Source organism: Mus caroli, unplaced genomic scaffold, assembly GCF_978045245.1.
Source record: "Mus caroli unplaced genomic scaffold, Mus_caroli_1 scaffold_20, whole genome shotgun sequence".
Classification (NCBI taxonomy): domain Eukaryota; kingdom Metazoa; phylum Chordata; class Mammalia; order Rodentia; family Muridae; genus Mus; species Mus caroli.
The window spans coordinates 24,215,198-24,238,506 of record NW_028227275.1 but is presented as its reverse complement, the minus strand read 5'-3'; the positions used below and the strand labels follow the sequence as shown (position 1 = coordinate 24,238,506).

At 42.0% G+C, this 23,309-nt stretch overlaps 1 protein-coding gene across 11 annotated transcripts in view; it reads right to left on the bottom strand.

The window, feature by feature from the left end:
• Positions 1 to 23,309, bottom strand: part of Cpeb3 (cytoplasmic polyadenylation element binding protein 3) — a 184,791-nt gene that overhangs the window by 129,312 nt on the left and 32,170 nt on the right. For 6 of the 11 annotated variants that reach the window (XM_029472533.2, XM_085834100.1, XM_085834101.1 and 3 more), the window contains exons 1-2: positions 23,174 to 23,286; positions 21,916 to 22,946 (exon numbers count right to left, since the gene is read on the bottom strand). In XM_029472533.2, coding sequence (XP_029328393.1) covers positions 21,916 to 22,935 — 1,020 coding nt within the window. In that variant the 5' untranslated portion in view covers positions 22,936 to 22,946; positions 23,174 to 23,286. Of the gene's footprint in view, positions 1 to 21,915; positions 22,947 to 23,173; positions 23,287 to 23,309 lie in introns of those variants that run through there. The other 5 variants (XM_029472535.2, XM_029472532.2, XM_029472531.2 and 2 more) reach the window with 1 other exon arrangement.

Genomic DNA, 23,309 nt, shown 5'->3' with positions numbered 1-23,309 from the left:
TATGGGAGCAACCGCAGGAGAGGCCAGAGGCAAGGAGACTGGCTCAGCTTCCTCAAGGTAAGAGAAGGGCAGGGACTAAAGGACGTTATAGGCTGAAGGTTGAAAATAGGTAAGGGCTGTCCATAAACAACACTTGATTTTATGTAATATTTACTTGCCAAATCCTTTGGTGAACCCACCAGGGTAGAAAAGGTAACTTCTGGCGTGAATATGCGCAATTCCAGAATGACTCTCTTTCCAGAATAACGCTCTTTAGTAGAATAATTCTGGAATTGCGCATATTCACGCCAAAAGAGAGTTGAATTTTAGTGCAGCCTTAAATTTTTCACCCAGCACTCAGCTAGGAATTTGAAAGGAATATATATCCATACTGTTATCTGTTGAGGTAGATAACTTCGTGCACACCGGGCTACAAAAAGATACAATTTCCTCCTATTACCTCTTATTTATTGAGGTATTTGTGATGTATTTTTAAATGCAACCTAGATCATCTGAATTCTACTTCAAGCTTGTCTTGGACATTATTTATCTCACTTGTTAAGAGTACCCCAGAACCTTTCTCTTATTACTAAACCAGAAGCGCTTGCATGCCACGGTTCAGGCAATAAAGTGTTCTGAGGATGGAGAGGATCAGCTCCAAAGCTGTTCTGGGAGTTCCCTACTTGTGGTGTGGGGCACACACACCACCTCCATCACCTCCATTGAACACACATGCAATAAAATTTAACAAACAGAAGTGAAAAACCTCCTTGGGATTTGAGGCTGGGAATGCAGCTCTGCTACTGCAATGCTTTCCTGACACTCATAAATGCTTGGGATCAACATGTGTGACCTGTTCTGTTGGCAGTGTTCAAATCTCAACACTCAAGAGGTGGAGGCAGGAGGGTCAGGTCATGCTCTTTGACCTAGAGTAGTGGCTTTCAACCTGTGTGTTGAGTCGGGGGGGGGGGCGGAGGAATCAAGCATATCAAATATCCTGCATATCAGATATTTACATTTAATTTATAACAGTATCAAAATTAGTTATGAAGTAGCATTGAAATAATTTTACGGCTGGGTTCACCACAACAGGAGAAACTGTATTAAAAGGCCGCATCATTAGGAAGATGGAGAACAGACCTAGATGATCTGAAAACAGTGTAGGCTGTAGGAGACCAAACAACAAAACTGGAGATCTCAAGTATCAAGTGAAACCTCCGGAGCCAGGAATGACTGACTTCTCGCTGAGCTTGTTGGACAAGGGGACCCTGTGGAAACTCCTAAACATCGCAGGCTGTTTCCAAGGCTATTGGTTCAAGCTGGTACCTGACTAAAGGCCTCACCCTACTGACTGACATGCACGATGCTGGAAGGTGCTTGGCTCGATGCCAGGAGAAAGGTAACCGTCAGCGATTACAAACCCTGTGGCCTACAAGGTTTACTTGATCTCTCCACATGACCCCATCTCCAAGAGGCTTACAGTTTATTTTAAGGAGGCAACAATATTAGTGGAAGAATTCCACTAATTCAAAAAAAAGGGGGGGAGGGGGGAAGGACTTTCGTGACGTGGTGCTGGAAGGAGAGCAAGGGCTGATATTGGGTTTAAAGGGAGTAAATAAATTTAATAAAAATAAAAAATTTTTAAAAGAAGGCATTATTACTGGAAAGAACATTTATGGAAAAGAGAATTAAAAAGGAAACATAGAGGGTCAATGATTTAAGGCCACCCTAGACTATACAAGACTGTTCAAAAAGCATAAGAATAAGAATAAAAAACTCAAATGCCTAGGACTCTCTTTAGTTATAATAAATGTGAATATATAAAATACCTCTGTTAACAAAGAACAACAAAAAAAAAAACTAATAAAAGACATGCCTGCTACAAGCTGTTCTACCACTTACAAGACCTGGTCAAGTCATGTCCAAATGTGGATGCTGACCACTTGCAATACTTTTCGGATAAAACAAACAGATGTGTTGCAGGTAAAAAATGCACACTGGATTTCAAAGACTTAGTATAAAGTATGTAAAATATCTTGTTAGTTTATATGGTCAACATATGTTAAAATAAGTTTATTCATAATAATTTTTAAAAGTAAAGTAAAATATATTATTAAAAACTACACATGGGCTACAGAATAATATCTGGCCTCAAAACAAAGTTATGTTCACCTTTTTCATCTGCTTTTTTTTTTTTTTTTGAGTCAGGGTTTCATGCTGTAACTCTGGTACCTAGAACTTGTCATATGGCCCATAGCAGAGGCAGGAGTTTATGACCTCCTGCCTCTGCCTCAGGTATGTATTGCTACACCCAAATTCTTTTTTGCTTTTTTATTGGTGCCCAGGCTAGACTCCAACCTATTGATTGGTTGCTCCAATTCAGGTGCTCTAACCCATGTTTGAAGACACACATCCATATCTCAGCACTCAGGAGGTTGAGGATGGAGGATTGTCTAGAGGGTAAGACTATATTACACAGCAGGAGGCTTGTCTCAAAATAAAGAACATCCTTGGCTATCTAGGCTCAGTCAGTCCTCCTGCCTCCGTCTCCTAGTAACCTGGCTACAGGCACGCCCCACTGTACCACCTCTTTAATTTTATACAGTCTACTAGAATTTTTAAAAATTGTCTCTGTGGCTAATGGTCTATTTCTTTGAGCAGTTACTTTAGACAAATACATTTAATAGTAACTGCTTGGACTCTGGTATCCCTAAGATAAGGCCACTAATTATTCTAGCAGCCAGTTCAATTTGTAAACTTAGCCAACCCTTGCCCCAAATTTGGCTCTTCGATACCTCTCGCACTAAAATTGTTCTTTGCCACAAAACTTTTCTTAAATACACTAACATTCCCACCTCCCAGGTCAAGGTCACTCCCCAAGCTTAAGACACTCCTTCCTGGTCTTTACAGGAGCTTCTACAGAAGCCAATGAATTGTATTTAAGAAGCATTAAAAGCACTAGGAGGTGAAGCTGGGTGGTAATAGTGCATGTCTTTTATCCTAGCACTCAGGAAGCTGAGACAGGCAGATCTCTGAGCTTCCCTGAAAAACTTTGTCTCAAAAAAATAAAAAACAACAAAAGAAGCATTAAATGTTTAATGAAGAAAAACAATGAAATTCAGCTAATTATGTAATTTATACATAGTTTTTATGTCCAATGATTTATAGTATCTGAATAAAAACCCATACCTATAATAATAATCTATTTTATTTCAAATGAGCAAATCATATGGGCACTAAATCATATGTCCTGGTATGACAGTACAAGACCATAAGAGAGATACAAAGAATCAACATCATTGAAACCTAAATCTCACAAACAGGCTAGAAACATGGTACAAGTTTTTAGACTCTACTAAATAATCATTTTTATGATTTGATACCTGATCATAAATAGTTCAAAGCAGAGGTGACTAGAATTTCATATCAAACACAAACATGGATGTCTCCACTCCATTTTCCTACAGCCACAGAACTCAATTTAAAGTTAAGTGGCGGGGCTGGTGAGATGCCTCAGTGGGTAAGAGCACCCGACTGCTCTTCCGAAGGTCCAGAGTTCAAATCCCAGCAACCACATGGTGGCTCACAACCATCCGTAACGAGATCTGGCGCCCTCTTCTGGAGTGTCTGAGGACAGCTACAGTGTACTTACATATAATAAATAAATAAATCAATCAAAAAAAAAAAAAAGAATACTCTAAAAAAAAAAAATAAAGTTAAGTGGCTGGAGTAAAATCTCCTAGCCTAACCCTGATAACAATGTGGCAAGTTAGCAAGACCCCAGCATCTCCAGGGCAGAGAGAATCACACCTTGCCATGTGACTGTAACCAACAGCCACATATAAAATCCAGAATTACAGAAATAAAGGCCACCTTTACTTTTCATCTTTAAAGCTGTTAAGTTTGAATATGAAATGCTCTCTCCATGCTCCTGCCTTAGAGCCGTGGTCCACAGCCGCTGACCTAACGTTTGGAGAGTCTAGGAACTTGAAGAGATTAAAGCCTTCGTAGAAGAAGATCCTTGGGAGCAGGTCCTTTTCTTGCCTTGACCCCCTCCTATCTTCCTCTTTCTACTTCCTTGACACACCAAGGGAAGTACGGGACTTTACTCTCCATGCGCTCTTGCCACCATGATTCCTGCCTCCCCACAGGCCCACAGCAATGCAGCAAATCAATCATGGAGGAAATAATGAGCTGAAATCCCTCTTTCCTCCTTTTGTTTTCACATATTTGTCACAACAAAAAGACTAACTTGTTAAAAAGCTGATTTTATCACCCAGATCAAACACACTCAAACACACACACACACACCTATACCACTGACTCATTTTCAACCACTGAACACATTACTCTCAAGCAATACAAATGCTTTTATTCATCTCACCTGCTGTGCTCTGGATATACCCTAAAATGTCCATACTGAAACTGAATCCTCACTGTGGTAATACTAAGAGGTGGAACAACTTCAGAAATGATCAGTGGACTAGAAAACAGGGCAAGGACCTGCCTCGGTAGGACTTTTTGTTTTCTGTCTCTTTTGCCATGAGGCCATAACATCACACTCTTGTGAGGACACAACAGCAAGAAACCCACTTGGAAACAGAGTAGCCGTTACCAGACACCAAACTAAACACATTTATCAAGTATGATGAAGTAAGTGTATGTCCACTGGGTGGTGACCCAGTCTGTGGTACTTCATTACTGCAGCCAATGGGCCTGTGCCGCTAAAACTTACTGTATCTATTTCATTTCCACATAGGTTTCCGTTTACAGTAATTATTTCTTTGAGAAGTCATCGGACTAGATCATTGTTAATAAATACAAGACAAATTATGCTGAACATACTGTATTTCTTCCTTTGATGGTTTAGAACAAACATCAAGTGTCTTAGGGGCATTATGAATAATATTATGATTATGCCACAGGAGACTAAAAGCTGGGTTTTGAACTTGCTTATAACACTCTGTAAGAGAAATTTCTTAATATAAATGCTTGATGTAAGCTCGTTTGCCTATAGCTTGCTTGAAGAAAAAAAAGAAAAGGAATATAAAATGAGCAATTGCTTAGCTTCGTAGCCCTGTAGAATGGCTGACTTTCTGAACAGTTAATTACTGTAACAAAAGCTGAAGCACCCTCCTACTTCCTTCGTCCTCTTTGCTGAACCTGCTTCACTGGCTTCTCTGTCCTTTGATCTGTATATATTCAATACAGTCTCGATTATTTATGTCCCTGTAACAGGATGTATGACTGGTCTGCTTCACCCCACTGCACCCCACAACAGAAGGAATGTCCTCACTGTGGGGGATGTACTCACTGAAGACATTTTCTCCCTTGCCTCCTCACGCCAGGCCTTCATTTTTTTTCCATGTTTCACATTTAACAGAATCTCAGCCTAAATTAGAATATCAAATATCTCATTATATTTTAAAAAGAAAATCTTACATTATACCTGCATGACTCACCTGTCTTAAAATAGCTACTCTGAAAACGTATTTTATGTTCTGCATCGCTCCAGAGCTGATGGGTGAAACTGAGTGCTCTTTCTACACTGGCAAACAGGTAGAACAGAGCAGAAAGCTCTAAAGCAGTGATTCCTTTATCTTCTGGTCACTATCTTTAGAATGTTGAAGACCATTTAGAATGTCAAAATATGGCGAGACCAGTGCCCACATCAAGCCCCAGACTTTTATCAATCCAAACCTTTGAAAGAATTTACCTTTTAAAAAACTTTTTAAAAATCATCTAAGTCTCAAAAAACTGAAAAACCAAAAAATAAAAATAAAAATAAATCATCTAAGGTTTAACTTTTTAATCTAAAGTAGTACCAGAAGTCCAATTAATTCCATTTAAAATCAAAGCAAAGTTTAATTTAACAAGCACTGTAAAAAAACTTTTTCATCAACATTGCTGAATAGTTCAAAATATTCAGGTTGTATTTTTCAGTATTAATACTGCACTGTTTTAACTTGATTCAAAACTATTGATAAACTCATGACCTAGATTTAAATAAAACTGCTTCTCGAATGGAGTTCGGTGACACATAACAAATTGTAGCTCCTGGGAGGTAGAAAGAAGCAAGAGGGCCAGGAGTCAATCTTAGTTGCACAGCGAGTTTGAGGCCAACCTTGGCTATGGAAGAGTCTAGGAATAAAAGAATGAATAAATAAATACATTTCTTTCCACTCCCTGACAGGTTCCATCTTGAACAGGCAGTGTAGTGTCTGATCAAGCATTACCTTGAACTACTGTATCAAAATTCACCTAGTTGGATACAGTAGTGCACACCTGCAACTCCAGGACTTGGGAATCAGAGGTAGAAGGATCAGAAATTCAAAGCCATACATGGTTACACAGAGAGTCTGAGGCAGCCTGGACTATGTGAGACCCTGGTATTCATAAATGAACATGTAGATAGAAACAAAACCAGGCCATGCGTTAATGCAGCAGAACTAAAGCCCGAAAGTCAAATCTCAAGTTTGCTCAGGTTTTACGTACGATGTTCAGATTCGCCAATAATTCTGGGACACTGACCTCCTAGTGAGTTCATTCAACTCAAGTGTGCCAAGTTTCACTTCTCTTATTCTCTACGATCTTCCCATGACTGACTGGTGAGCAATCACTTACAGTTCTTTACAGTGCCAGGCTACAATCTACAAACAAGATGACTAATCAACTAACAAACTCTAAATTATCAGGGTATTAAAAAATCAGGCCAAAAAAAGGTCTTGACTTAGAGCTACTTACTTCTTCTCTTAGATGTAGAGTTTAAATCAGTTCTTTTGTTTGTTTGGTTGGTTGGTTTTGGTTTTTTTTTTTTTTTTTTTTTTTTTTTTTTTTTTTTTTTGAGACAGGGTTTCTCTGTATAGCCCTGGCTGTCCTGGAACTCACTTTGTAAACCAGGCTGGCCTCGAACTCAGAAATCTGCTTGCTGCTGCCTCCCAAGTGCTGGGATTAAAGGCGTGCGCCACCACGACTTGGCTTAAATCAGTTCTTGACTTAGAGCTACTTACCTCTTCTCTTAGATGTAGAGTTTTAATCAGTGGCCATGAAGCCGTCTGCACTAGTAAGGTCTCCCTTCTAATGTATTAGGAACTACACAAGAGCAGGAGCAAATTAGATGACAAATCACCTTCTCAAGGATTGCAAACTGACAGCGTTCCCTTCTGGAACTCCTCTACTGTAAAATGCAGCTGGTCTATAAAGCACGACCATTCTCACCTGCCATCTGCCACTACTAAGCACTTTCACCTCTGAGTTACCTTCCCAACTATTTAAACCCTGGAGCCATTTCAGGTACACCCCCCTTTTTATTCCCTATGCATAAGTGTACCCCCTAGTTATTTCTTGAGGTCATTCCTTCCTTTCAACCGACTGATTTTTCACCTGTGCTCAGGTCCTGACAACCTAGACCCCAGAGTTATCTTTCTGAATAAAAAGTAAAAATCACTTCAGTCATCAACTCAAAAGCCTCACCTTTAGAACCCATCCATGCGATGGCTCCGTAGAAAAAGGAGCTTGTCTGATGACCTGGATTCAATCCCCAGAACCCCACAAAGGTGCAAGGAAGAGAACCGACTGACTCCATAGGCTGACCCCTGACTTCCACACATGCACCATAATGCACGTGAACACACACAAATAAACAAGTTTTTACAAAGTCTTCCTTCAGTCTGAGTCTGCAGTGCAGCTCACAGGTAAAGAATGCATGTGTAAGGCTCTGACAGCCCCAGCACCACCAAGGTTGAAAGCACAGATGCTACACCACCTTGTAAGCCTATGTTCCTGCTTGCCACGTCACTCATTTGCCTCATTCCTGTCCCAGATCTTCTGCTCTACTCAGCACACCATACTCTTTCTTGTTGATGCACCTGCTCCTCCTAATGCTCAACAAAGAATCATGGTGCCAGCTCCAATCCATTCTCTTGTCGACTATGGAACTCTACCCATTCCATTCTACACCAAGTGCTGAGAAAGCCAAAGCCATTTATGACACTGTGTTTAGTCATTAAAAACTAAAGTTTGTGAAAAGCAAGACCCAGGACTCCAAAAACTAAAATGCACTTGAAAAATAATCTAAATTTACTAAATATAAAGACATTTTGGCAACTGTAATTGATTCTTGTATGAAATAGTATGTAATGATCAAAATCTTCATAAATTTAATGATATAAAATTATAAAAAGGATCTGAATAATGTTCACAAATTACCTCTACTATGTCAAACTCATTATACATACACATAAAAGAGACAATTGAAGCCAGGCATAGTTGTTTTTATCTTTAGTTCCACTACTCAGAAAGCAGAGTATATAGTGAGACCCTGTCTCCAAAACACAAAAAATAAAAAAGGAAGGAAGGAAGGATGGACAGATAGGTGAATGGGTAGATAGATGGGTGGACAAACAGGTGGGCAGGCACACAGACAGATGGACAGATTTGTGGGTGGGTGAATACATGGGTAAATGGATGGATGGAGGGACAGATGGATAACTGGACCAGCAAGATGACTCTGTATGTAAAGGTGACTATTTTCAAAAATTATTTTAAAAATTGAAAATACTTTAAACTATGAAGATTTTCTGAAAGTTTTCCAAGCACTACACATGAATTTAATCATTGTTTTCCTTTGGTTCATGAGTTTGCTCTCTGTGGGCATATCATATTCTATTTTAGGCCTCATTATTTCCTATTTTAATACATGTCTAGGAGTGGCATGAGACCAGAACATGGCTCAGCTTCATCCCTAGTTGCCAAGCCCTGGTAAGCCAGGAAGTGTTTACAAAAGTCAAATTACTTTTCATTGGTAACTACATGTAAACTCAGCAATAAATTCATTATCAATTATCTACAACTGTGAAAAACTAATATATGTAGAAAATACTTATTTACTTAACGGCTCCCAGGTTACTGCCACAGGCTATGGAGACATTGCAGTAAAAGGCCCTCTGCTCTAATGTGGCAGAGAGCCCTCACACAATAAAGTGAGACAAAATTGCTCACTTCAGAGTGTCAAGTGCTATAAACAATGCGGGCTGGGGAGGAATTGGAGAAGGTCTCACTAAAGCAACAAGGGACAAGACCAGGAGCAAAGAGCTGGGGAACAACAAGAGTTACAAGCACTGAGCTTCCATTCCTACTGCTGCCTCACAAACTAGTCTTAGTGAAGATCATTAGCCCTAATTCACAAGGCCGTGTAAGGATTAAATGAGATGATTCCGTGAGAAGAGTGAGGCCAGTGTTGGCCTCCTGGTCTACTGAATCTGTGCTAGCTGTTTCTGTCTGGAGAGGAAAAGCAAAGTGATAATACCCAAATGACAGAATACGTAAATGATTTTGAGCAAACATGCCAAAAAGAAGTCAGTGTAAAGTTTTCAGTTAACAAAAATGCCATGACAGCTCACTCCCCTTAACTTTTTGTCTGACTCTATTAGGAAACCACAAATGATGCTGTGGATCACAAACCTCACTGGTCCTCTCACTTCAGTCCTCTAGGATCTAGTTTATATGTGCCCAGATGTGCCTCACTTCTGGGCACATCCAGTATATATATGTATGTATATATGGATATACACACACACTTTAGTTTTACTTGATTTATTGGCATAAACATGAAACTTCATAAAGAAAAATAGGATTTATTCCAGGGATCTGAGTTATTACAGTATTTTAGTTCACTAGTACTATAGTATTTTAGTCCTGTCTTTTACTGCTGTGAACAGACACCATGACCAGGGCAAGTCTTATAAAGGACATTTAATTGGGACTGGCTTATAGGTTCAGAGATTCAGTCCATTATCATCAAGGTGGGAACATAGCAGCATCTAGGCAGGCATGGTACAGGAGGAGCTGAGAGATCTTCATCTGAAGGCTGCTAGCAGAATACTGGCTTCCAGGCAGCTAGCCCACACCCACAGTGACACATCTACTCCAACAAGGCTACACCTAATAGTGCCACTCCCTGGGCCAAGGATATATAAGCCATCACATCTCCTTATGATTTTTACAATCACTTTTATTAATTACTATTATGTTGCTGTGCAGGATGAAATCTGGGGGCAGAGCACTTGCTATGGCCCCCATGTGAAGCTAGAGAGCAGCTTTATGGAGCAGTTCTCTCCTTCCGCCTGTGCGTGTGGATGCTTTGGACTGATCATCAAGCTTTCATAGCAAGCTCCTTTCCCCACCCAGCCATCCCATCAGCCCTCTAAGGATTTCTCAGAGTTATGAGAGTCATCCTGACACTAAGTCTACTCAGTTCTATTAATGACAGAATAAATTAACTCCAAAAGAATAAAGTGATTGGGCTGGACAAGGTGCACACACCTTTAATCCCAGGACTCAGAGGCAGAGGCAGGCAAATATGAGCTCAAGGCCAGTCTGCACGACACAGTGAGAGAAAAGGGAATATCTCAGCTAAATGTGGTCGTGCACATCTGCAATCCCAGCACTCTGGAATCTAATGGAAGAAGTACCTTGTCTAACAAGCTCTAGGCTACACAGCGATGCATACATAGCACACCATGTTTCCTCCCCTTTGAGTGTATTAATTCTATAATCATTTCAAGTGATATAAAAAGCTCATTTGTGTCTCTCTCCTGAGATCTGCCCACAGAGATTTATGTCATAATACATATTATTTCTAAGAATTACGTAAAAGTGCTCTCAGGAAAGAAAATGAGGCTTTACTCCAAGGATGTGAGTTATCATCGCATTTTAGTTCACTAGGACTTTCCTATTTCAACTATTAGAGTAGTTTCACTCAAGGAAGTTTATCCAGCACATATAGAGGGCACTAAAGTGCAGTAGTGCATGTCGATAATCTCAGTAGTCAAGAAGCTAGGGTGGAAGGAATACTACACGGACTTCTTCAAAGCAACCTGACCTCCACAGTTTTAAGGCATCCAGAGCTACACTGTGAGACCATCTCAAACACCCACATGCAAGAACACACATGTGCAAACAGATGAAAAGAGGTCATTTGAACTCCCAGAGAACAACCTACCTAGAAGACTATAACCATGAGTCTGCCTCCCACTACAAGTCCAATAACCTCCCCAGGAATGTCTGCTTGATTCATGACTGCATTTCCTAAATCCTCAAGTTGTCCAACTTGTCAAGAATCAAACTACAGACTATCCTGAATTCTATCCTTTACAACCACACTGGCCTCTCCCCATCAGAAATACAGATAGAGCCTCTAAAAAAGTATTGTAAGAATTTCCAGTTGGAGCATTGGTTTCTCTAAAAAAAAATTGAAAATCGGCCGGGTGGTGGTGCACGCCTTTAATCCCAGCACACGGGAGGCAGAGGAAGGTGGATTTCTGAGTTCAAGGCCAGCCTGGTCTATAGAGTGAGTTCCAGAACAGCCAGGACTATACAGAGAAACTCTGTCTCAAAAATAAATAAATAAATAAATAAATAAATACAGAAGCCAGATGGCTAAACATTATATTTAAGCTACTGTCACACTAACTCACTGCAAAGTTGTAGTTTATACAAAGGTTAACCACTTTCCAACATGCAGCTTTGGAGTATACAATTTAAATCCCTACTGTTTCAGTAGCATAGAAAAATCTAGTATTTCCTAGCCTCAACCCTCTTTTCTGTATAATGAAGAAGAGATGAGTTTGGGTGTGTGTGTGTGTGTGTGTTCCTGTATAAGGGTAAATCTGCACAATATGACAGACTTTTTTTAGTCTGGCTCTTTTGTTTGTTTTCTGGGACAGGATTTTTCTGTGTGGCTCTGGCTGTCCTGGAACTTACTCTGTAGACCAAGATGACTTCAAACTCAAGGGAGCTGCCTGCCTGTGCTGCCTCTGCCTACTGAGTGCTGGGGTTAAAGGCAGGCTTTACCACTGCCCAGCTTTTAGTCTGGCTTTTACACGGGTGCTACACACTGAACTTAGGTACTCATATTTGAGTGGCAAGCACTGTACTAAATCATCTTCTCCCAGACCCTTTCAAATAGAATATAGATAATGAGCCTTTGCTGTCAACTACATAATAACAGGTTCTGAAACACTCTGGGGTTAGTTAGATCTTCTGTAGTTTTGCATTAGAGCAGCAATAAGAATAACAACAGTCTCAGTGGTGCACACCTACAATCTTACCATTTGGGTGACAGAGGCAGGAAGATAAGAAATTCTAGGCCAGTTTGAAGTCAGTCTGGGCTCCATGAGACTGTATAACTGGTCTCAACAACAAAGAAATCAACTACAGCCAAACTTCACTTTTAAATAGCATTCCTTCTATCCTTATTTGAAGACAAATATAAACTAGACACTTAATATTCCTTTCTAAAAAGATAGTTAATCTGGAAGAGATCTGGGAGCTTTTTGCTTTGGTTTAGTTTTTGAGATAGTTTTCTTAAAATGTATGTATTTGGATCTGTTTGTAGGTCTGTAGACATAAGTGCTGGTGCCAGCTGAGGGCAAAGGTGAGAGGTGCTCTGGAGCTGCAGGTACGTCTAGGGGATCAGATGCCACGTGACATGAGTGCTAGGAACCTAACTCTGGTTCTCAGCAAGAGCCATCCCTCAACCCCATTTGTTTGTTTGTTGTTATTACAGGAGAATTAAAAAAACAAAACAGATGTTCATTATATAAAAATTCTGAGTTAACATATTTATTTTTAAATGCTTTGGGGGAGAAGGTAAAATCCAGGCTTGACACATACAAGGCATGCACACTTCTATCAAGCTACATAATGGGTAATATGTATAATATTATTTTTTGCCCCACAACTCATGTAAGGAATTTCTTGTTAACACTGACATTTAAGTAGATACAAACTAAAAAAGACAGAATTTTCTATAATCGTATCCATGTTGGAACAAAGCAAGAAAGAAATAAAGATGTTAAGATGGGAAATAATTTGAAAATTTTCCAAAAATATATAAATTAAGAGGGAAAGCATTGGTGATTACTGATTTAAGTAGTAATGTGTGCATCAGCAATATAGTTTTCTTCTTCTACCTCTATAAACCCTTAAAGAGCCTCAGTTGCAGGTGGCACCCCAGTTACTGCCCACCCACTGATCTCTTACAGTGTGGTACCCCAGTTACTGTCCACCCACTGATCTCTTACAGTGTACTCAATAAACTATTCTTTTTTAGACAGGGTCTATTTACATAGTCCTGGCTGTCCTGAACTCACTATGTAGATCCGGTTGGCCTTGAACTCATAGAGATCAACCTACCTCAGCCTGGGATTAAAGGTGTGTGTCACCACAACTAACTCAATAAACTATTCTTTAAAAACTTGTGTGGGCCAGACGTGGTGACACACCTTTAATCCCAGCCAACCTGATCTATGTAGAGTTCCAAACCAGCCAAGAGGGACAAAGCAAAACCCTGTCTTAAAAAGAAAAGAAATAAATTTATACGATATATTACCAACAACTATAATTGTAGTCTCTACAAAATGTCAAAGATTTGATCTCTGATGCAACTTTGAATAAAACACTTATTTAGTGTTTTATACTTATTTAGTTATTTAGAAATAACATTTTTATTGTTATATAACTTGATCACATAATTAAAATAATTTTTTGAATCTCCAGGGACCCTCCTAAGATGAAGTATAAAATCAGTCTAGGTGCCTTCATCTACACTGTACTAATGTATAGAGGCAGTACAGAGGAGTAAAAGCAGCCATAACTGGAGGTAGAGGGCTTAGATTTTCTTTTGTTTTGTTTTGTTTTGTTTTGAGACAAGGTTCTGGCTATCCTGGAATTCACTGTGAAGACCAAGCTGGTCTCAAACTCACAGAGATCTATCTATATGCTTCTGTGAATGCTGTCATTAAAGGTGTGCACCTCACTGGGCAGAGTACCTGGTTTCAAATTCCAAATTAATGAATTATTATTTATAAGATCTTGAGCAAACAATTCAAATGTACTGGCCCTGAATTTCCCAGTCAACATCAGGAAGACAGAGTCTTTCACCTCAAAAAAGCTACATATGAAATGATGAACATAGGGCCTGGCCCATAGGTAAATATTGCATTATCAACTGGAACACCAGGTCAAGAGGCTTTGATAATGAGAATACTATCACATAGAAAAAAGAACACATAGAATTATATGGGAGAATGCTATCATAGGAAAGAAGAATACATGGTATTATATGGTAGTTTGAGATATTTAGATTGTGTTTATGCACTCATCCTATTATGACAACACAATCCTAAGCAAACAGAAAAGAAGAATAAATAATATCACACAAAATTTTGGAGTTATTCAATAGATGGCACTAAATGGAAACACTGGCCATTTATACTATAATATGTTTACACAGAGACACTGATAATCATGACAGTATCAATTACTGTAATCCAACTCAAAATAAATCTTCATCATTTCCATTTTATAGGTGAAGAAATATTCACATAATCTGCTCACATAATTGTGATGGAGAGTTGAATCCAAATCCTACTTTTGACCTAATCTACCCAACTGAACTTGGGCAAGTCACATACTAGAAACCTGATTTTCTACTCTGTAAAGTGAACTGTATGGTCAGAGATTAAATGCTTTCAAAAGTCCCTTCTAAACTTCCTTGGACAACGATGTTGTTCAAATATGAATTTACCACATAGACAGAATACCTTGGTTCTAGCCCTTTCATATACCTAGGCTCTCCTACCTCATAACACAGAGTGGTACATGGGTGTAGTTCCCTTAGAAGAAGGGTCCCACTGTTCTTGAGCTCTGCTGACAAGACACATCAAGATGTGCCAACCTACTTCAATAAAGCTAGGAGTGGATGTATTTGCCTATAACCCCAGGTGAAGCAGGAAAACTTTAAACTTGAGACTAGACTGTACTGAATGGCAAGACCCTGTTCCTCTCCAACCTGAGGATGGCAGTCCACACCTGTAATCCCAGAAACTGGGACTCAGGGAGAAAAGCAACAGGAGTTCAGCACCTACATTAAAGGTGGGACAGAGAGAGGCAGAAAAAAGACATAGCCTAGGGCTGGTGAGATGGCTCAGTGGTTAAGAGCACTGACTACTCTTCTGAAGGTCCTGAGTTCAAATCCCAGCAACCACATGGTGGCTCACAAACACCTGTGATGAGATCTGGTGCATCTGAACTCAGTGACAGAGTAGCTTAGTGGCCATCTAGTCTAGCACAGTGTCATATTCAATGAAAGACCCTGTCTCAACAATTAAAGTGACCAGCAAATAGAGGAAGACACCAAAAATTGACCTCTGGCCTCCAAATTCATACACAAGGGTGAGCAAAGCTGTGAATAAACAAGCATACCCACACACATACGCACACACACAATAAGCCTCATTAAATAGTTCTATCACAACATCCCTTTGGAGTTCAAAGAGAACCTGACTTAAATGAACTCTGACAGCTCCAGCACTGCAGAAAGTCACAGACACATCACAATAAAATTGCTCCAGTTCTAGGACGCCAGTGACGTCACTGTCACTCGCATCTCAGAACCTTATTTACAGAAACGAAACAGCTTTTAGATATAAGTAATCCCCAAGGCAGCAGCCACCTCAAGGCAGGAAAACCAATCACGTTTATTAGAATAAGAAAGCCCGTGTGGCTTAGAAAGCCACACTGAAAACAGTGATTGCTTTACAAAACAACCGCCTAATAAGGTTACTGTGGTGGTAGGAAATGTCAAAAGAGAGGGGAGAAAAATTGCAAACCAAATGATGTGCTTGAAGCCAGCATTCAGGAAGCTGAGACAGAAGGATCCTGGTCACCCTTGGCTATATAAGCAAGTTTGAAGCCATTCCGGAAGCACTACTAAAAAACCCTGTCTCGCAAATAAACACACTATATAAGATACTGAAAGTTTCTTTTCACTCAAGGAGTCTGTTAAAAAGAATATAAATTAAAGAACCATACCTGGTGACTCACATTTTGTAACCCAAGCACTCTAGGGGCTGAGGCAGATGGTCCCCATGAGTTGAAGGCCAACCTAAGCTATAAAGGGAGATTCAGGACAGTCTGGACTACATAGTCCATCTCTATCTCAAAATAAAAAGTAATAATTAAAAATTGAAAATAGAATCAAGGTTTGGTCAGATGGCTCAGCAGTTAAGAGCACCCACTGCCCTTCCAGAGGTCATGAGTTCAAATCCCAGCAACCACATGGTGGCTCACAACCACCTGTAATGAGAAATAAAAAACCTTTGGGCGAGCAGGACCAGAGCAAGCAGGGACTGGAGCTAGCAGAGGCCCTGAGTTCAATTCCCAGCAACCACATGATGGCTCATAACCATCTGTACAGCTACAGTGTACTCATATACATAAAATAAATAAGTAAATCTTTTATTTTGTTTGTTTTGTTTTTTTGGTTTTTTGTTTTTTGTTTTTCAAGACAGGGTTTCTCTGTATAGCCCTGGCTGTCCTGGAACTCACTTTGTAGATCAGGCTGGCCTTGAACTCAGAAATCTGCCTGCCTCTGCCTCCCAAGTGCTGGGATTAAAGGCATGCACCACCACCACCACCTGGCTGTAAATCTTTAAAAAAAAAAAAAAGAAAGAAAGAAAGAAAGAGAAAATAGAGTCAAGAGAGATGCCTCAGGGGTTCAGAGGACATACTACTCTTGCAAAGAACCCAAGTCTGATTGCCTGCACCTAGGAGTTAGGTGGCTTACAACTACCTTCAACTACAGCTCCAGCGGATCCAACTTTCATTCCAGGGACAGGCAGGTGGATCAGTGAGTTTGAAGCCAGCCTGGTCTACAGAGGGGCTTCCAGGACAGTCAGGGCTATACAGAGACACTCTACCTGGAAAACATCAAAATAACATACATACATACATACATAGTGTCTTAGGGTTTCTATTCCTGCACAAACATCATGACCAAGAAGCAAGTTGGGAGGAAAGGGTTTGTTCAGCTTACACTTCCATACTGCTGTTCATCACCAAAGGATACAGGACTGGAACTCAAGCAGGTCAGAAAGCAAGAGCTGATGCAGAAGCCCCATGGGATGTTCTTTACTGGCTTGCTTCCCCTGGCTTGCTCAGCCTGCTCTCTTATAGAACCAAGACTACCAGCCCAGAGATAGTCCCACCCACAAGGGGCCTTTTCCCCTTGATCACTAATTGAGAAAATGCCTTACAGTTGGATCTCATGGAGGCATTTCCTCAACTGAAGCTCCTTTCTCTGTGATAACTCCAGCTGTGTCAAGTTGACACAAAACTAGCCAGTACACATAGTAAGGTAAAATCTTTTAGAAATTGGCATTCAATAAATTAAATCTCTCAATTTAGGCCAGGGACAGAGATGCATTCCTGTAATCTAAGCCTTCAGAAGGAAGAAGCAGAAAGGGGGAGGGCTCCAGGTCCACCTTGGCTGATGGTGAGACTGTCTCCAAACAACAGCAAAACAAAAACCAGACGGACATGGTCGGACATACCTTTAACCCTAGGTTTTGAAAGGCAGAAAGACAGGAGAATTTTGGTGGGCTCTAGGACAGTCAGGGCTATACAGTGAAACTGTTTCATAAAACAAAACACAAAGAACACCTTTCCGATCTAAAGAAACAAAATACATACAGCCCTAGAAAAAGTATTTAAATAAATGCACAAACATGAAATTCTGCCCATTAAGAATTGAGATACTTTGCTTTTTAAACATATTTGATTAGGGGCTAGAGAAATGGCTCAGTGGTTAAGAGCACTGGCTGCTCTTCCACAGAACTTGGGTTCAATTCCCAGAAGTGGCACAGTCATTCACAACCATCTGTTACTCCAAGGCCTAGGGGATCCAATGCCCTCTTCTAGCTTCCAAGGGCATGGAGGTAGAATACAGACATACATACAGGCTATACACATAGTCAGCATAGTTATCAACATAAACCATGGTGGCAAACTTACAAGCCAAAGCACAACCAATTTATTTTTCTGGTTCTACTTATATTTTCTGTTTTGTTGCACTGAGACATTATCTTACTCTATAGCCCAGGATGACCTCAAACTCATGGTAATCCTCCTGTATCAGCCCTCTGGGTCCTAAAATTACAGGAATGAGCTACTACTCTAGAATCTAAAACTGTTTTTAGAAACAGGATTTTGCCAGGCTAAGGCGGGGAACAACTTTAATCTCAGTACTTGGGAGGCAGAGGGAGGGAGGTCTCTCAGTTAGAGGACAGCCTGGTCTACAAAACATGTTCTAGGAAAGCCAGGGCTACACAGAGAAAACCTGTCTTGAAAAGCAAACAAACAAATTTTTGCCAGATATAATGGCACATGCCTTTAATTTCAGCACTTGGGATTCAGGAGGTAGAGTCAAGCAGATCTCTTGAGTTCCACAGCAGCCTACTTTATGTACTGAGTTCAAGGACAGCCAGGAATATCTATGCAGAGAGACCCTATTTCAAAAACAAAACAAAACACAACAATAACATAACCCAGACTTTTCACAATGTTGGCCAAAGTATCCTCCTGCCTCAACCTCTTTTGACTGAATACAGGTATGCACCACTCAGTACAATGCTACTTAAAAGCCATAAAGGTCTAACTGGAGAGATGCAGTGGGTAAGAGCACTTATTATTCTTCCAGAATCCAGGTTCAATTCCCAACACCCACATCTGAAGGTTACTGAACATAATTCTAGCTTTAGGGAATCAGATGCCCTCATCTGGCCTAGGCAGGTACCTGCACATACATGGCATATACTCTCACAGATAAATATATATAAATAATAAAAAAACTAAAAAAAAAAAGGACCCTAAAGAACTGTTTTAAATAAGAAATAGAAATGAGACACAGAGTACATATAATTTTTCTTGAAGCCAAACAAAAAATGTTTAATTTTAATCAAATGATTCAATCATTTTGCCCACACAATAATATTTCTATCTATCACAACAACAAAAACGTGCAAAGTACAATTATGTTTTGCCTTAGAAGCATCATTGGCAAAGGATTTGAGAAACACTAGCAATCCTCATGCTACTAGTACTCCATACAAGGGAATGGTGAAGAGGGAGGGTGGGAGGGAGGGAAGGGGAGAGTGTGTATTTTCAAACATATGTAGAGGCCAGAGGTCAGTGTCTGGCATCGTCTTCCTCTATGAGAACTCAGTTTTCTGAGTCAGGTCCTCCCACTGAACCTAGAGCTTGATGGCCAGAAAGCCTTGGAGTTCCTTCTGACTCCATCTGCAGTGTGTTAGGATTACAAGCATGAGCCACAATACCCAGGGTTTTAAATGTGGATGCTTCAGACCAAAATTCAAGTCCACATATGTTTTTGTGGCAAACACTTTAGCAACAAAGCTATATCTCAGGCCCCTCTCCAAGATTGGTGAAATTTTGGATTGTATTCTTTCCAACCTCTTCCTTCTCTTCCTCCTCTCCCCCTGGACTTTCTTTTTCTTTCCTGTTTTGTTTTGTTTTGTTTTGTTTGTAAAGACAGGGTTTCTCTGTGTAGCCCTAGCTGTCCTGGATCTCACTATGTAGATGATACTAGTCTTGAACTCAGAGATCCACCAGTCTCTGCCTTCAAAGTGCTGGGATTAAAGCTATGCATCACCATAGGTCCAATCCCCTTTTAAGGAGCTAATTAATAAAGATTGGTCGTATTCAGTAGCCAGATTTGACATCTCATAACTGCAATCCTACTTGCTGGGGGGAGGGGGGGCTGAGGTGAAAGGACTATTCGAGTCAGGTTTTCAACGACAGCCTGGGCAATGTACAAAGACCTCTCGTCTCAAAATAAATAAGAAAAAAAAAACTGTATTCAGAATAAATAAACTTCTGAGAGTTCAAGAATTTAGACAGATGGCAAGATGGTTCAGAGAGTAAAACCCCTTGCCTTAAAAAACGGTCCGAGTTTGATGCCAGAGCCCAGATAAAGGCGAAGGAAAGAGTGGACTCCATAAGGTTTTCCTCTGATCGCCAAACATGCACCAGGCTGTCTGTCTCTCTCTCTCTCTCTCTCTCTCTCTCTCTCACACACACACACACACACACACACACACACACATTCACAAATTCTTTAAACATTAAAAAGGAATTTAGATGATCTTTTCTGAATGGGTTTGGATAGAGAGCCTCAGAATAAAAAGAGAAACTGTGAAGGCAGACAGCCCTTCCTTCCAAGTACCAACTACAGCAGAACCTGTCCTGCTCACCTCCCTCTGCCTACAGAACTAATCCCAGTCATGAAAATAAACTTTAGAATGGAAAGAAACAAGATATGAAAGTGGTAGCAGGAGTCTGCAACCCTAGGAGGTGGAGGCAGGAGGCTGGAGTTGAAGGTCATCCTCAGCAATCAGCACACGTTGAGACGAGCACAAGCTGTATGGAAGCGTGGCCCACAATCTAAAACTGTGTCTTAATATTAAAAAACCCTGTTCCTGGAGGACCCTTTTGAAGGCATGTGAGAGCCGTGCTCACTGAAGCCTCTACTTAGGACTAAGAGTGTGTTCAACATGAGCACCAGCCTGAGCACCACCCAGAAAAACCCAAACAACAAAACTCTCCTAAACACAATTTAGAGCTTTCATGGGTCTCCTTCAACTGTTCAGAACAAAAATTCTTGCTCTAGCCCAGAGACATCCTTTCAATAATCCCATTTCCTTCGAAATGATACAACCCACCCCACAAACATCTGAAAGGTAAAACCCAGCAAACGGATGGCTCCATCTGTGCCAGGTTGAGAGCCTTCAACCTCTGTCAAACGGCCAGGCTAGCATCTGTCAGCAGGGGCCAAAGGATTCCTTTTCTTTCCTCTTTGAGACAAGATCTTGTAAGAAACACAGACTGAGCTGGAAGTCCCAATCTCATCGCCCAGCCTTGGTGAACTACAAGCTTTTACCACCACACCCAGCCTTTCTCTTGTAGGGAAGCTTATGGCCAAATCACTTCACAGGTCCAGGGTAAGTGCCTATTAGACAGCAAGGGTTCCCAATGAACACACACACTCAGTTCCCCTTTCTGATCCAAAGGCCCAGAATCCTGTCTACTGCTGTGGCTACAGACCACATGAGAAAGCAGCAGAAACAAGGACACTTTGTCCATTCAATCTTTTCGTCCGGGGCACTTCCTGGATTTTTCACTGGCATTTAATACTGAGGGACAAGACTCATTTTTCATTAAAGTTGCAAGACTTTCACTTTGCCCAGTTTCAAATGGTGTAATTGATCTGCATTGTCTTAAATAACCCAACTGGTGAAGGACACTGCAGCTTTAAATATTTCAGTGCTAGTTAGCAAATAGACTCCATTGCAATATGGCTCTGAAGGTCGTGTCCTATTGTCTCTCTCCTCTGGGGGAAATTTTTTTTAAAAACCTTCCTTTAAGTAACATGGGAATAGTTCTCCCTAAAATTTCCACTCTTTCCACTTCGATCCCTTATAGTTCCGGGTATTCATTGGATTCTCACACTCGTAGTTTTCCTGGCAGGGCAATATGCTGATTATTAATGATTCCAGCACCTTAGACATAAACACATGGGTTCACATTAGTTTAGTTGGGCATATGCAACTATTTGAAATAGCACCACTCAAAGGCTGTTAACAAACCAGGGTGATTTGGGCGTGGATGGCTTTTGGTCCGCACCTTGAGCCTAGTATTGCGTAACCTGAAAATGTGTAGCTACTTAAAATGATAGGAATTTCAGCCTACTCCTCCTGGGACTACTCCCGCACCTGACTATACACTTGCGGCTTAATTTGTCAAGGAAGGCTAAAATAAAAAGCACAAGCACAGTGAAGGAGGAAATGAACTGGGGGAAAAAAGCCCTTTCCTACCCTCAAGCAGTCACAATGTCCACTCAACTTCGCCCCCACCCCCACCCAGATTGTATGGAATAGACCCGGTGAACCAGAGGATTTGGAGGGTGCTGGAATTTGCTGTGCCTTCTAAATAACAGCAAGTGGACCGATTAAAATAACTAGGACGAGGGGAGAAACATGCGAGAAGAAGGAGTGTGCAAGAGCACAGGGACTTTACCTGAAAAGGCAACAGATTGTTACCATTATCGGTCCGGAAAGCGTTATCCTCCATCCAGGACTTGGAGGTGAGCGGAGCTGCACGAGGGAACTTGGGTGGAGCGATCACATTGCTGGAGAAAGGCTTTTTGAGCGGCGAGATGGGGTTAAGCGGGGAGGGTACCCCGACACCTACACCCACGCCCACGCCGACCGCGCGGCGAGGGTCTCGGCCCGCCTGCAGGCCACCCCACGGGTTGGACGGAGCACTCCAGGCGGCGTTCACGCTCTGGTGCGTGTTCCAGCTGGACGAGGCCGAAGAGGCAGCGGCCGCGGCCGCAGCAGCCGCGACCGCCGAGGATGAGGACGGCTTGCTGGTCATGATGGGCTGGTGGCCGTAGGCAGCGGCGCTCCTCTGCGCATAGGGCGCCTGGCTGGGGCTGGCGGGCGAGCGGCGTTGCTGCGAGGGCTGCGCCTGCGGGGGCTGCGCGGGCTGCGGCGGCTGCGGCGCGGGCGGCGGAGGCTGCTGATGGTGCTGGGTCTGCGCCAGGCCGATCTGCGGCGAGAAGGTGCCTCCGAAGACTGGGTTGACGTGGTGCGGGAAGTTTTGGAAGAGCATGGTCCCGTTGACTGGGGTGATCCCCTGGAAGAAGCTGTCCTCCACCGCGTTTGTAGTGCCCGTGGACCAGGTGCTGCCGAAGGACGGCGACAGCGACGCTCCGGGCGCCGCGGGCTCCTGCGGCGGCGGCGGCGGCTGCTGAGGGGGCTGATGGAAACTCAAGCCCGGCAGGAGCGGCGACTCCATCTGCATCTTGTCCGGGCCGTTGGGGGCTGGCGGAGCCGAGGCGGGGCTGAGGGCCGGCACTGCGCTACTGTCTTCGGGCTTGGGGGTCTCTGAGGAGAGGGGCGTGGACGGGGCTTCAGCTGCGCCGGGCTCGGGCTGGAGCTGTTGCTGCTGCTGCTGCTGCTGCTGCCGCTGCTGCTGCTGCTGCTGAGACTGGGGCTGGGTTTTGCTTTTGTCCATCAGTAAATCATCCTGCATGGTTTGCGCAGCTGAAACGGGAAGAAAGAGAGATGCGTTATTGTCAGTGTGATCATGAATGCCCCTCACTGAAGCGGGCGGGTGTTTTACTTGCGAAAATCCAGTGCCACCGCCACTAGCCAATTGCAATGCAAATCCATAATCTCGCTTTTAGAAGAACAAGTCGGGCTGGGAGGGGGGTGGGGGGAGCTGGAGGGATCGAGCAAGGTCTCTAAAAATACTGTGAGAGCGTCTTCACCCTTTCTGACGTCTCGGCCCCTTTTCTGTGTTAGTGAGAGATGTGCTTATAAGACAGAAAGACAGCAATTTCGCCACGTCTCTTTTCCCTTCACCGGAACTCAGAGCGTTCACCCTGCAATGAGAAACTGATTCTG